Source organism: Mercenaria mercenaria, chromosome 11 (assembly GCF_021730395.1).
Source record: "Mercenaria mercenaria strain notata chromosome 11, MADL_Memer_1, whole genome shotgun sequence".
Taxonomy (NCBI): Eukaryota; Metazoa; Mollusca; class Bivalvia; order Venerida; family Veneridae; genus Mercenaria; species Mercenaria mercenaria.
Window position 1 is genome coordinate 46,794,875 of NC_069371.1, and position 14,589 is coordinate 46,809,463.

The window sequence follows — 14,589 nt, forward strand, 5'->3', positions numbered from 1 at the left end:
TAATAGGCATGACCTGACACAGTTTTATAAATTACAGCGTAATAAAATCTCATGGATTTTGCAAGGTCGGATCAGACTCGGCGCTTTCCCGTCTCGTAAGATCTGATCTGGCAAAATCCACTCGACCCGAACACAGCATCCCAGATCGAGCTACTATTATAATAACCGTATTTTATTTACTGAAAGATCACCGTTTTAACGATTGATATGTTCATCCATATGGATCATAAATAAAAATTAATAAATTAAGGTATATTAATAAGTAAAATCATAATAAATATATTGCTCAGCTGCCACATTGTCTCCGATGATTTGTACTGCGGGTATCAGTGAAACTTAAGCGGAGGTTTAAGCAAATGTTGGATGATACGAGATGTGATGCATTTCGTTTGATAGTAAATGAACCATACAACGTATGATGATTATTATGAATAGAAATACTATCATAACTCTCGGATATACCAAAAGAAAATCACGTGAACTTATGGGCTAAGATAAGGTAAGAATTTCTTTAGGTGTATTTTACAAAATAAACAAACAACTGGTCAAATAATTTATTTTTTAATAGCAGTATTGCATGAAATTAAAATTGCCCGAAACACATTTTTTAAACTAATAATACATTTCCATGAATTAAACAAGTTCGTTAAAGCAATATTTTGCCATTAATTACACTCGCTGGTGAGACATTTATGAAAGATGGTTTTATTAATCAATATACTAAGTATGAAAAATACTAGATATTAGAATTCCAATTTCGACTGATTCATCACGCTAGTTCATTGTAGATTCCTTCATCCCGGTGATGATATTTAACTATTTGAACTTACAGATACAAGTTACGTGCATGAAAAAAAGGACAACATCAAAACGTATTGATCAAGACCTTTATTAATTGCGAAGCAACCTCGTATGAAAATGCCTCTGTCAAGCGGCTAGTTATGTCTTGTCTCTTTAAAATGTTACTTTACATAGTAGTTAAAGTGTGCCATTTACTCAGAGTTATTAGTCGAACTTTGTGTACTTTTTGCCAACTAACTAGCCAGAATCTCCGACAAGCTATTTAAGATGACATTGTCTTGCAGACCAGACGGGGATTTCCGGTATTTTTAACGGTGCTGGAAAAATCCATCTTACACCCCGGGGTGTAAGATGACTCTCGTGCTTTAAATGACGTATTACGAACTACACTGAAATACGCTGCTATAAGAAATAGTTCTAAAAAAAGGAAGCCGTTCGATTGATTTTATTTTTATTATTATTTCTTGATATCGGTATGCAAGAAAAAGATTCTGTCACTGGTTATAGGTGCAGATGGGAATATCCGGCTCTCGGGTAACTGTTTAGGCGGTAACTCGGCTGGAGCCTCGTAACCGCCTAAACAATTACCATCGAGACCGGAAATTCCCATCTGCACCTACAACCAGTGAAAGAATCTCATATTCTTGCAGCCCAGATGGGGATTTCCGGTATTTTTAACGTGCTGGAAAAATCCATCTTACACCCCGGGGTGTAAGATGACTCTCGTGCTTTAAATGACGTATTACGAACTACACATATTTGGAAGATTGATGTAGTAATCTATATTTTATTTCAAAAAACGGAAAAAAAATCCAATACCTTGACAGTTCCTCTTTGTTCCTGATGGTATATTTCTCGATTCAAAACACGTTACTTTATCAAAAAATCATAACGTTATGCTGCAACTGATAAAACAATACCGGAACTAAACATTGTTTTTGTCTTTGAAACGTAATCACGTCTTTCCTGTTTTCGGACGTTGATTTCCCGCGCTTTGTTGAAATACGCTGCTGTAAGAAATAGTTCTAAAATGAAAACCGTTCGATTGACTTTATTTTTATCATTATTTCTTAATATCGGTATGCAAGAAAAAGATTCTGTCACTGGTTATAGGTGCATATAGGAATATTCGTCTCTCGGGTAACTGTTTAGGCGGTAACTCGGTAGGGACCTCGTTACCGCCTAAACAGTTACCCTCGAGGCCGGAACTTCCCATCTGCACCTACAACCAGTGAAAGAAGCTTATACGGTTATTTGACAAAATGACAACTTATAACGGCCGCGATAGTTTGCGTTACTGCTTGTTTTTTGTTTTTTTTTTCATTCAAGGAAATTATGTTTAAATGGATTTCCTATATTTACATGCATTTGATCCCCTTATTACATTCTTCTTTTGAATTCTATGCCTTTTTCAACTTGCCTAGAGGATTTTAAAATATATATGAAAATACTAAGTCTTTTGGTTGTAAGAAATTAAAATTAGTTAAACAGGGTTGATTTAATTCGCCCACTGATATTCAGCATCTAAAGGACCTCTCCAGCTTTAATTAGAGTTTACTGAAGAATTCACACAGAAAAATAAATCGTCTGGAAATCATATCAATATTTTATTCTTAGGTGTGGCCAGTACAACAAGGTTTTACATTGCGTTAGTATATTTTATAATGGAAACGCTAGAATGATATATACAGTACAGCCTCTCCAGAGCGACCCTCTCTTAAGCTAAAACCTCTCAATAACAACATCCTCAAAATTTCGTTAAGGTGAAATATACTATCAAATTTACCTTTCCAGAAAAGCAACATACATGTATATATAACTGACTTGTATCTCCAAAAGGGTGTTGCTCTAGGCCTACAGAAGTTACACTATATATTGCAAGAAAACATACCTAAAGACCCATTCCACATGTAATCCTTTGACATTGCACATGTATACATTTCAACCTTCATGGGCGGAAACAACTCGTTTAATAATTCAACATGAAAAGACACTAATGTAATATCCTCTATGTATGAGCCGCACCATGAGAAAACAAACAGCGCGTTTGCGACCAGCGTCGATCCAGACAAGTCTGCGCGTCCGCACAGTCTGGTCTGCGTGGATGCCCAGACTGGTCTGGATCCATGCTGGTCGCAAATGCACTATGTTGGTTTTCTCATGGTGCGGCTCATATCATACCTGATGTGTTCATACGTTGTTGAAGTATCCAGCATGTTCCATATCTACTTTTAGCCAAACCCATGATCTCTTCCCAATTTATTTTGCATCTCTCAGACGCAGCTGGCACAAGGACGGTACGTGGCGGCAATTTTAGAGAGGCTTCCCGTACCGATACAGCTGTCAAGGTGGTTTATATGATGTAAACTGCGTCTACGTGACTCTCATCAGTCTATAGCCTGTATAATACTTTTGAATAATAATAAACGATATTAACATTTTTTTTAGTTAATTGAACACAGATAAAAATACTTTTTACTATGATCAAGTTTTGTGTCGTAATAATTTTAAATAACTTGTATGTACTCAGTACGTCAGATCACCTAAGGTCTATAATCAGATGGAGATGAAATAACAGTTACTCAATATCGATCTATTATATATCCGTTTGAATTAGAGTACCAAGTGGGTGAAATCCGTACTAGTTGTTTAAGTAGTATCATTGTATAAGCAGGTACAAAAATGTAAAAAAAAAAAACCCAATAGGATTTAAAATACTCTACATATATCGTAAATGATAAACAGAACGACATCATATCTCGCTAAATTAAAAAAAGACAACTGCTTTTTTATTCTTATGTGGCGAACAATAAATCAAGCCAGAATTGTACAGAACAAAACATATACCCCCACCCCGCTTAAGATTAAATTTTCTTGTATCATCTTCACAATAGTTAGACATCTTAATTTTCGCTGGTAAACGTTTTCCTCACACATTTCATTTTCGGATAATTTCTCCAACTGATATAATTATTGTCTTTGTTTAAGGTGCTCTGTGCTTCCTAGAAATCTAACCTTCTCTCTAACACATTCACTCTCGTGTGAAAGTCTTTACCTTGACAATAGCAATCAAGTGATAAAATCCGTTTTCACTAAATATGCAAAATAAGCATGTCTCCCAGTACCAATGAAAACTCGCTTTATAGTCTACGGAAAAACGCGCGGGAGAGCCATGTGCCATTAGTCGAAACGTGGGGGGATTTCCCGAGATTTCAGGTACATGTTTTCATATGTAAACTTTTTTTTTGGTTCACATGCCAGCTATTTCTTCCCCTTTTTAAAGTTCTGAATTAACATATTTACAACTGATACAAGAGATATAAGGTTGATGTTGCTAAGCTATTGTTACTATTCTGCCTTAAAGGATTAACGAAAATAATTTTTAAGGTATATCTAAATATATATATATTTTCGAATCGATAGAGCGAGGCGGAGAAGCAAAAACACAAAATTACTTGGCCTAGGTCGAAACACGAAGACCTTGTGACCAGTCTTAAAATGACACACCAATACACCTTTATCAAAGACGTTTGACAATTTGAGGCCCGTCTACTTAAATAACATTAAAGCGCATTGTGACTATTCAACTGCATAGAAGTCAAGGCTTTATTATAATGACACAACTGAAGCACTCCGGGTTAAATCAGTAAATATGACAATTTTAAGCACGCCTGCACAGGGAGGGCAAGGAAAGCATGTATAAGTACTTTTTAATATACCAGTCTAAGGTCTTCAAATGTAAATGCGCGGTTTATTTTTTTTTTTAAGATACATGTATTTCTTGTTTTCATCATACGAATTTCGCTTCACGCTTTGAGAAAATAATGGCATGTAAGAATGTCTTTATTCTAAAAATAATTCAGTACTTATAGGAACGAGAGTTAAGAACGAATATATACAGTGCATAACAAAGATACTAACAAACATGTCATATGGTTAAAACACATAATCGATTACACTGACACTGAAAAAGGATAGTGTGTTGCCTAAAACTGGCATCTTGTACCAGTCTATCTTTTACTAGTTTCGGAACAGTACTAATACACACGTCACTAAGTCTAATGCCAGATGAGTTTACTAGTACTACAGTTTTCATTTTCCCTTTACATGCTTACCAGATATTCAAATACTCTTTTCATTTTTTCTTTAATGAAAGGGTAAAGGTAAATGTTAATCACCGTCGCTTGAGAAACAATGAACGTAAACAACTCTATTTTAAGCGACCTATTTTAAGAACAGATAAAACCAATTATACCTTACCCCCATTTGCTGGAACCATTTTACAGCTTGGTAGACTTAGGTAATCGTGATAAAGTGCCTTGCCCTAGGATAAACCGCATTAGAAGTAGCCAGGAATCGAATCCTCTCTCGATCAATGCGATCACACAAAAACATTTTTGTCAAAAATGATAAGCAGATTCAGTCGTATCAAATTATTTCCACAGCTTGCATTCAAATCCTCAGTTATTAAGATTTACCATGTTGTAAATGATATCTTATACCAAAATCTAGAGATAAAAAAATCCATTATTAATTTAAAATACAAAGAATTGTGAGTTGGAATGATTTCAAAACATATAAAGAATATTACGTTCAGTACTGGAATATGTTTTGTACAGGTTTATCCATATAAAATATTTTTGTCACTTTCAGCATAAGTAACTGGATTTAATTGTCTCCTGGCAAAACAAACGAAGTCCTCCATGTCCTCTCTTGCACCTATTAGTCATCGATTCAGCATAGCTACAACATCGACTCATCAATTCTAGTCATCATGTATGCGTTGCTATGAGTCACTGAAAAAAAAAAAAAACAACAACAAACGTTGAGTCCGCGTATTCAAAAAGTCTTTATCATTGACCTTCAATATCCCAGAAAATATTTTCAATAAATGATTTTCTGAGTGATCCTGTACAGCTGGGAACACGGTGATCTCTAGATTATGTATTTTCTTGTTAATGTACAGTTTGTCTTTCAGTAGCGTGACTCGTTTTCCTCAAGGGTCTTAATCATTTCTGGTATCAACGCACATTGAATCGGTCAAAGATAGTGTATGTTTTACAGTTGATCTGCCGATTTGATTCCTTTTCGAGATTTGATACTGACACGCCCCACACGATGAGTTCTTATACTGGCATTTTTATATTTAACACATTTTTACAAAGTAGGAGGAAATTATGTTCACATTTAACACTACTTTCGGCTTTAAGGGGTTGTGTAGGTGTGTGTAGTTGGTTTGCAGGTAGATTTCGGGTAAACATTCCACTTCTGTGTTAGGCCTAGATGCTGGTTTCACATCAGACTCGAGGTACTAGGACAGATGGTTGGACCTTGGCTATGCAGCATCACCAGATCTGACAGCAAAAGAAAAAAAAGCAACATCTGAATGTACTTTTTATTTGGTTCTGTAGAAAGTGGTAGTCAAGACAGACCTAAAAACTACCAACTTGTCTCTCTTTGAGAGATATTTTGGGTTAAAGATTGCTTCAGAAAGTGGTTCATTTACTTTGTGTATGTTTTAAGCAGTTAGAAATTCAAGCACATCCAGTATGTGATCAATTATAATTTCTTTTTTAACACTGGTGCATGAGGAAATCGTTTCATATTGGCCACAAATAAATATTTGAGCTGTGCCATGAGAAAACCAACATAGTGGGTTTGCGACCAGCATGGATCTTGACCAGCCTGCGCATCCGCGCAGTCTGGTCAGGATCCATGCTGTTCGCTAACAATTTCTCCAATTCCAATAGGCTTTAAAAGCTATGTTGGTTTTCCCATGGCGCGGCTCATTTGCTCCTTTCAGTGTCGCATTTTTTCTTGTCAATACAGTTTAGACGTATCACTATATCGTGAACAGCTAACTGTATTTTGTTTGGCTAACCCAATTAATATCAATATGTGTTTCCTTTATATAGGTTACTGACCGTTCCAAGCCGGTGCCCCTATTTTCATCTTGTTTTCTGTCTCTCGTATTTTGTGTTGCGTATGTAGTCTTGTTTGTTGTTGGCCTTTTTTTAGCATTGTCTTGTCTAGCTTGTTGAAAATACAATAATTGCGAGGTTGGCATGCCCTATACGCGTTTAAACCCCCCAGTTTCCTTTATATATGTTAGTGACTATTCCAAGGCGGTGCCCTTAATTTCAACTTGTTTTCTGTCTGTCTTGTATTTTATGTTGCTTATGTAGTCTTGTTTGTTGTTAGCGTTTTATTCCCCTTTCTCCTCACTTCCCCTATCGCCCCTATCATTTTCCCTTGCAATTGCGCTCCCTTGTTTTTAGCATCCCCTCCCCCTTTACTATGAGTAAGGTTTCGTGCCCACCTTAATTTTGGCTGCCGGAATCCAAAGGCGGTGCCCGATTGGTGTTGTTTCCTGCTTATATGTATGCGTTTGTGTGCTCGTGCGTCTGTGTGACTTGGGCGGTGCCCTACAGTGTTGTTATATCTTACTTGTCTGTATATCTATGTTAGTTAATGGTATGTGGGTGGGTGTGTTTGTCTTTGGTATATAAATGTCTGCGATACTGTGGTTTACGTTGTAGTGTAATTGTGTTTGAGGAACATAGCATTCCCTTTGTATATTCATTCTTTTTCTACGTTCCCATTCAATCCCCTCCCCCAACCCCCTTTCTACCCCTTACCGCTTCCCCCGCCCCTATCTATATTTTGCATAAAATTAAAATGTACTTGTTGGATTTTTGAAGCAACCCGTCTGTGATATTCTTCCGTTACAGCTTCTTTTTGTTGCGGGCCAACTTTGCAAATGCGTGACTCTGAGGCTGTGTTTATGGTGCTCTGTGTTTCCGAGAAATCTACCCTTACATATTATCTTTTGTATGATCCTGTTCAAGGGGCCACTGTTTATGTCACTCGGGGGTAATTGTTGAGAGAGTATTCAAGATCCACAGTTAGCCGAGGCAGGAACAGGATTCATGAAAGGTGAAACGTTATCAAACAAGTTACAATTTGTATTACATACCCGACAATGGTGTCAGAAATTATCAGATTGGTGGCGTAGTTATTGCACTTGTTGACAATACACTATCGCAAAATATGACTTAACATTTTTCACGTTTGACGAAAAGTTTTATACATCTTTAACCAACGCATTTTGACAAAAAATATTTAAAAAACCCAATGATTTCAAAACACTGTATAGCAATCTTTTGTCGAAGACGGCAGAGCCTCGTTACCGCCGAAACACTATATCTCCAATCTGCATCTAAAACTTATAGTGTATGTAGCTAACGCATAAGTCTGGATTAAAATACTGTTTTATTACGTTCTTTTCTTAAAAATAAATAAAAATTTCTGCACTTTTATAGGATAAAAGTATCACAAATAAATGATCAAACTTGTTTACATTTCTGTTTTATTTTAATTTGTTACCAGTCATCATATTACCTAGTATCAACAAGAAAACAGTTTATTTTTGTAGTAAATTACAACCAGTATATCAAAAAATCAGAGTAATGTCAGGTGCACCAGTAAGCTTGATAAATTTCATATCTCTTGAGTAATGATAAAGACATGCGGAACAATCAGTGTGTGAAAGGTACGAAATTCATTAAATCAAGTTTTTACTTTATTAATGAATAAATCATTATAAAAACATATTTAGATGATTATCAATACAATTTATTGTAATAAATGACACTATGTTTTAATGGTTTACTGTTGAGTTTTGCGTCACACCGACAGAATCATGGGTCATATGACGACTTTTAAGCATTTCGTAGCGGAGGAAGACCCAAGGTGCCCATCCAAGGCATTAGCTCAGACACTGGCATGCACGTAGGTAGAACCACCCGCCTTCCGTAAGCCAGCAGGATGGCTTCCTTACATGACAGAATGCTACATGTCAAGCGAGGTTTTACACTCACATTAATTAGGGCCATGGGATTCGAAGTGACCTTAATCACTCTGTCACTTATCCCCCCTCCCCACTACTCCTCCCCCCCCCCCCCCCCCCGACACACACACCCTTTGATGTTTACTAATTGTAACTGAAATAATGCATTTGATTTATATGTATTAATACGACTGAACTGAAATGAATAATAACAATGAATCATAATAATGAATAATATATGATAATATTTAATAATCAAAGGACCTCAGAAAGTTTTGATATGAGTGAGCCGCCCTCACCCACTGCTCCCACCACCAAAATGTCAAGATATTGTTAAAAAAAAGATGTGGCCAGTAAAATCAAGATTCAAGTTCCGAAAATATGTCTTATCAACAATATAATTAACTTGATTTTTTTTGTGGTAAAAACGCACTACGCAAACGCACTACGTTGGTTTTCTCATCGTGCGGTAGCACGATGGTGCATTAGCTTTGTATCGGGAAATATGCACGAGTTCTTCAGCGAAAATATTGCGCGACTTTATGCACCTGTCAATATTTTGCCCGCCCGGGGGAGCGGCGGGCATACACGGGACTTTAGACAGAAGGCCATTCCCGACAGGCGGGAATTAGACAAACATTTGATGTACCAACCAGGCTCTAGGGTGGGATTTAGACAAAAAAGGTTGTCTCTAGGGTGGGGATTTAGACAACAAATTTTTTGAAATGTCAAATTCCCCTGGGTCAGCCCGCCGCCCCCCTGGGCGGGCAAAATATTGACAGGTGCATTAGGAGCGCAATATTATTCCGCTGAAGAACGAGTGCATATATATTTCCCGATGCAAAGATAATAACCTTTTATTACATACGCATCTACACTCATAAATATAATGTTAGTATCATAAATATGTTTAATAGCCTGAATAGGATTGACAATACTGACCTAAATAGAAAAAAATAGTGCAACAACACACACTGAATTACGTCACGCACCCGATATGAAATTCAGCGTCAGTGTATGGAAAAATATTGACGTTTCCGGTACCAGAGTAACTTAACGGGGAATAGTTTAGTTTAAACATATTTATTCCCAAAATGAAGTGCATATATTGATACAAATGTCATACTGTGATGAAAGCAAAACAGGAAAGGATAAGAATGAAAGACAAGTCTTATAGAATTCTTCTCCTTAGCGGACAAAATATAACTGTAAAATCTGTAACGGGGCTAGGAATATAGTCTTGAAATGTGTAAGAAAAAAACGGGGAATAGAAACGGGTATGTAATAATTACTGTTATGTGTATGGTAAAGAGAAATAACATTACAATATTACACCCCCTTTACACAAACTAATCATTTTTGCACGAACTAGTGTATACATGTTCTACAAAATATGTGTTATTGTGTGTTATTATATATGTGTTATTTATACGGGTATAAATCACATTTGGACTTCTTGCAAGTCATCCAAGAATCTCACCAATGTGGTATATATCCGTATAAACGCAAAGCAACAAAAAACAAAAAACACTCAAATCTACTTTTTTAAATTTTACTGTAACTTGCTACAAAACTAGATAGTTTGCTTTCCATGAGCATCAAAAAATCAAAATAAATAAATAAAAATGAGCCGCACGATGAGAAAACTAACGTAGTGCGTTTGCGACCAGCATGGATCCAGACCAGCATGCGCATCCGCGCAGTCTGGTCAGGATCCATGCTGTTCGCTAATGGTTTCTCTAATTGCAATAGGCTTTGAAAGCGAACAGCATGGATCCTGACCAGACTGCAGGCACTATGTTAGGTTTCTCATCGTGCGGCTCAAATACAGTTCCTAGATCGTTACATCCAGTGAAAAATAAAAATGGATCGATTAACTTTTGATCTTTACAGTCAGAAAAATTATTTTAGATATAGTTAAGTGCTCTTATTGAAGTATTGGCGTCCAATTTTTAAGAATCGTTTGAACGGCGCCATTTTGTTCATGTCTTGTGAGAATGACGTAAAACTATGCTTGCATTGTCACGGAAAGAGCCATCCTGGATTTCATTATATCAATGTTGTTTATACGAAAATAAACTCATTTTTCTTTCCATAGAATATATAGCGAATGTCAATATTTTCATATTAATTGGTCTGCCCGTATGCAAAAGGATTATGGCAAAGATGGAAGGAATATACAGCATGACCAAGTCGGAAATTGTTTTACTGAAGTTAATAATATTGATTAAAATGACAAATATTGTAATGATCTGGGTTGTTTACTTTCTTTTAAGCAGCTTTGCTGTCAGTACTTTGCTCTTTTCTTCAGTTTTAAAGCTGTTTCCATGACAGAACTTAACAACGTTTGCATGTGCATCCATTTTTCACTTTCCTTCATTTTATTTCTTTCTGTTTACTTCTGATTTCATATGATGAACCTTATATTGATCAGCAAAGTAATTTAAGTTTTGTCACTAAAACATGTTGTATCAGTCCAAAAGAGCAATTTAAATTTTCCATACAGGAACTGTTGTGAGCACTGGTTTTCATCTGAAGCGTTCTTGGTGAATTCACCGTGATTCGATGTAAATTCACCGTGCGGGAAGCTCGATGATATTATATATATTTATTTAGCCGTCATTTGGGGTTTCGAATTGCAAAATACACACAACACTTCATAATTGTATATTCGTTTTCTTTGCTTTAATTCGAATTTCTTAAGATGTGCAACATTTTAATTTATTCTGCTTTAGCATTTAAAAGATTCTTTGCATGATATAATAATTATTTAACAGCGCTGAATCTAAAATGTTTTAGCAGTTACAAATCGTTGGCTCGCGTTCAAAACTGGTAATGTGTATAATTTATGCAACATTTCATGATTGACTGATGTGCACACGTGTAATGGAGGTTTATTAGATATAATTAAATATAAAAATGAACGTTTGTGGTGTTTTGTTTAGAATTTTCCAAACGGAGAACACAACCCTTTGCTATTAATACATCACATGGAAACTTAGGAAATAAAATGTACGAATATTTTATTTCTAATGTTAACTTACTGGCTAAAGTCGTTATAAAATGTACGAATATTTTTTTCTAATGTTAACTTACTGGCTAAAGTTGTTATAAAATGTACGAATATTTTATTTCTAATGTTAACTTACTGGCTAAAGTCGTTATAAAATGTACGAATATTTTATTTCTAATGTTAACTTACTGGCTAAAGTTGTTATGTAAATATACGGTAGACATCCTTAGGTAATGGTACTTAGCCATGAAATAAATGGATCGTGATAAAGCTTTCATGAAAATAATTGCTTTAGACCTTGATTTAAAGTCAGTTAAATGTAGTAAAATACGATTAATGTAAGCAGGTATCTCAATAACTGCTAGATGAAATACATGCAACTTCACACGTTTGTTCAGTCTGATGAGCTAATTTAAAATACACAGGTTTCATAACTTTATTTTAGGTAGACGAAGTTATTTCCCATTTTTGACTTCGCCATTTTTTGTTAAGTATTTTTAATGTAGTCTGGTAACTTAGAAACCAGCAAGCATATCATTGCTAGCAGAAAATTGAGACACTAGTAAGCTAACCATTTCTCTGCTAAACTAAATGAACTTGCCCATTTTTCAATTTTGACATTCTCATTAAATGTTAAATGGGGTGCTTACCTAAACGATACAGTCTGAATGGCGAACTGTTCAGATCAAGATCGGACTGCACGGATGTGCAGGCTGATCATGATCTACACTGGACGCAAAGGCAGAATCAATCGTGTCAAGCATGATAAGGGTAAAGTAAAATTCACGAGGTTGTGCAAAATTTTCATGATTAGGCTATGATGTATATTGATAACATTTATCGCATCCGCGCATTCTGGTCAGGATCCATGCTGTTCGCTTTCAAAGCCTATCGCAATTAGAGAAACCGTTAGCGAACAGCATGGATCCTGACCAGACTGCGCGGATGCGCAAGGTGGTCTGGGTCCATGCTTGTCGCAAATGCACTATGTTGGTTTTCTCATGGTGCGGCTCATATGGTCTGCTTGAAGGCAATCGATGAAGCAGGCTAAAGTTAACGGGTGTATAGTAATGATGTGCGTTTTGCTAAATAATATAACAGCAACTACTTTGTTTCCTTTTTTGGAGACAAGATATTTCTGAAGTGACTTCTCTTTTGGAACTATTACCGCAAACGCCTTTCTATCCTTATGGCCGAAACTGTTGCATCTGGACTAGCGATTCAGATAATATAGGATGCTTCACTTTTAACACTACACAACAACTTCAACTATTTGATACATATTATTTTTTGATACATTAATCTATTTTTTCAGCAGAAGATGGTCGTCAGGTGCTTTCATGTCGTTCAAAGATGTATTTGTATTATTCTGATATTGTGTCTTGTTTTCTTACAAGGGACGGATTCGTCTGACAAGGGTGAGTGTTTTCTTTTAACTTTAGCATGCAGTAAATTGTCGTCTCAGGAAATGTGTCTGCTAAATTGTAAAGTTCATTCATTTGCTCCAAAACTGAAGAATATTTTCAAGTAGCAACGTTGTGAACTGATCAACGCGATTAAATCGGCGTCTGATCTGGTTCCAAGCTGTTTGCAAAGGCTGTCAAATTCGCCTGCAGCAGGCTAAGGGTTAATGCAACCAAATGCAGTCAGAAAATAATCGTTATATCGTTATAGAAGAGAGTAATTGTAACCGTCGCTAGCTAAAATATCATGCTTTTAAAAATAAATCAAGTATTAAAACTATATCGTTAAGGAAGTTTCTCCGTAGTATCTTTGATGTTATTCCTCGAGCTAGGGTTAGTGTAGCTGTCAATCTTATATTAATTACTCCCACCTATAAATAATTGACCAATCACAATCTTTGCCCTGGCAGTAAGTATATTCTTTTGCCCTTCGCATTCTGCATGGATATCAATCAACCCTATCTCATAGAATCTGTGAGGAAGGTAGAATAAATAGTTTCCCTACTCGCTCAGAGTGATAAGTATCTATCTTTTTAGAAATTTAGAAACCTGTAATATTATGTTATTGTTATAATCTTTAATGATAACTATGTCTGTCTGTCTGTCTGTCTGCTTGCCTCTCTCCCTCTCTCTTTCTCTCTCTCTCTCTCTCTCTCAAACCTGACAACAGTATGCAAATGATTAATTCTACATTGTTTATATAATTATTATATTTAAGTGGCCGCCAATTTTAATTTGCCACGCCAATTTGTGGCAAAAACAGCAAGTGCTTCAGTGCATGCCATACTTTAAAAAATAATTTAATGTCACTAACAAAGCAGAAATTATGATATAAAACTTAACTTTCCCATGGGAAATGCCATTTTCCCATGGGAATGCGATCTTTTCAAAAATTTACCAAATTTCTTCCTATGGGAAATATTTATATTACTTTAAATGGTAAATCATTACGTTATTGATGTATCCTACACTAGACAATTTATTACATGTGTTTTTGAAAAGTTAGTATTCATTTAAAAACTTTTTAGATTTTCCCACGGGAAACGGTTCCCATATTTTGGCCATGGGAGGTGTTTCCTATAGGAATCATTTCCTATGGGAAACATTTCCGATGGGAAGACATAAATTATTCCCTTGGGAAGATTTTCCTATGGGAGTCAATTCCCATGGGAAATATTTCCAATGGGAAGAAATTCCAATGGGAATATTTGACATAGAATAGTCATGTCGATTTCATAAGAATATTCTTTACAGTAACTAAATATCTATTCGTATATCCAATTCTTAAGTATATTTCACTTGCATAACATTTTTGGAAACTGCATTTAGTGTCATTATGAATTTTTTTATAAAATCATATATATCTGATCCTGTATATTGTAAATAATATAATATTTTTGTCGTTAATAAAATAGGGTTGTTATGACCCAATCTGGGATGCTGTCTTCCGCTCAAGTGGATTT

General features: G+C 35.7%; 1 protein-coding gene across 3 annotated transcripts in view; it reads left to right on the forward strand.

The window, feature by feature from the left end:
• Positions 1-340: 340 nt before the first annotated feature.
• LOC128546562 (peroxidase-like) overlaps positions 341-14,589 on the forward strand; it is a 38,641-nt gene continuing 24,392 nt past the window's right edge. Inside the window, exons 1-2 of one of the 3 annotated variants that reach the window (XM_053517352.1) lie at positions 341-499; positions 12,982-13,081. In XM_053517352.1, the coding sequence (XP_053373327.1) occupies positions 12,985-13,081 (97 nt within the window). In that variant the 5' untranslated portion in view covers positions 341-499; positions 12,982-12,984. Of the gene's footprint in view, positions 500-11,549; positions 11,663-12,978; positions 13,082-14,589 lie in introns of those variants that run through there. The other 2 variants (XM_053517351.1, XM_053517353.1) reach the window with 2 other exon arrangements.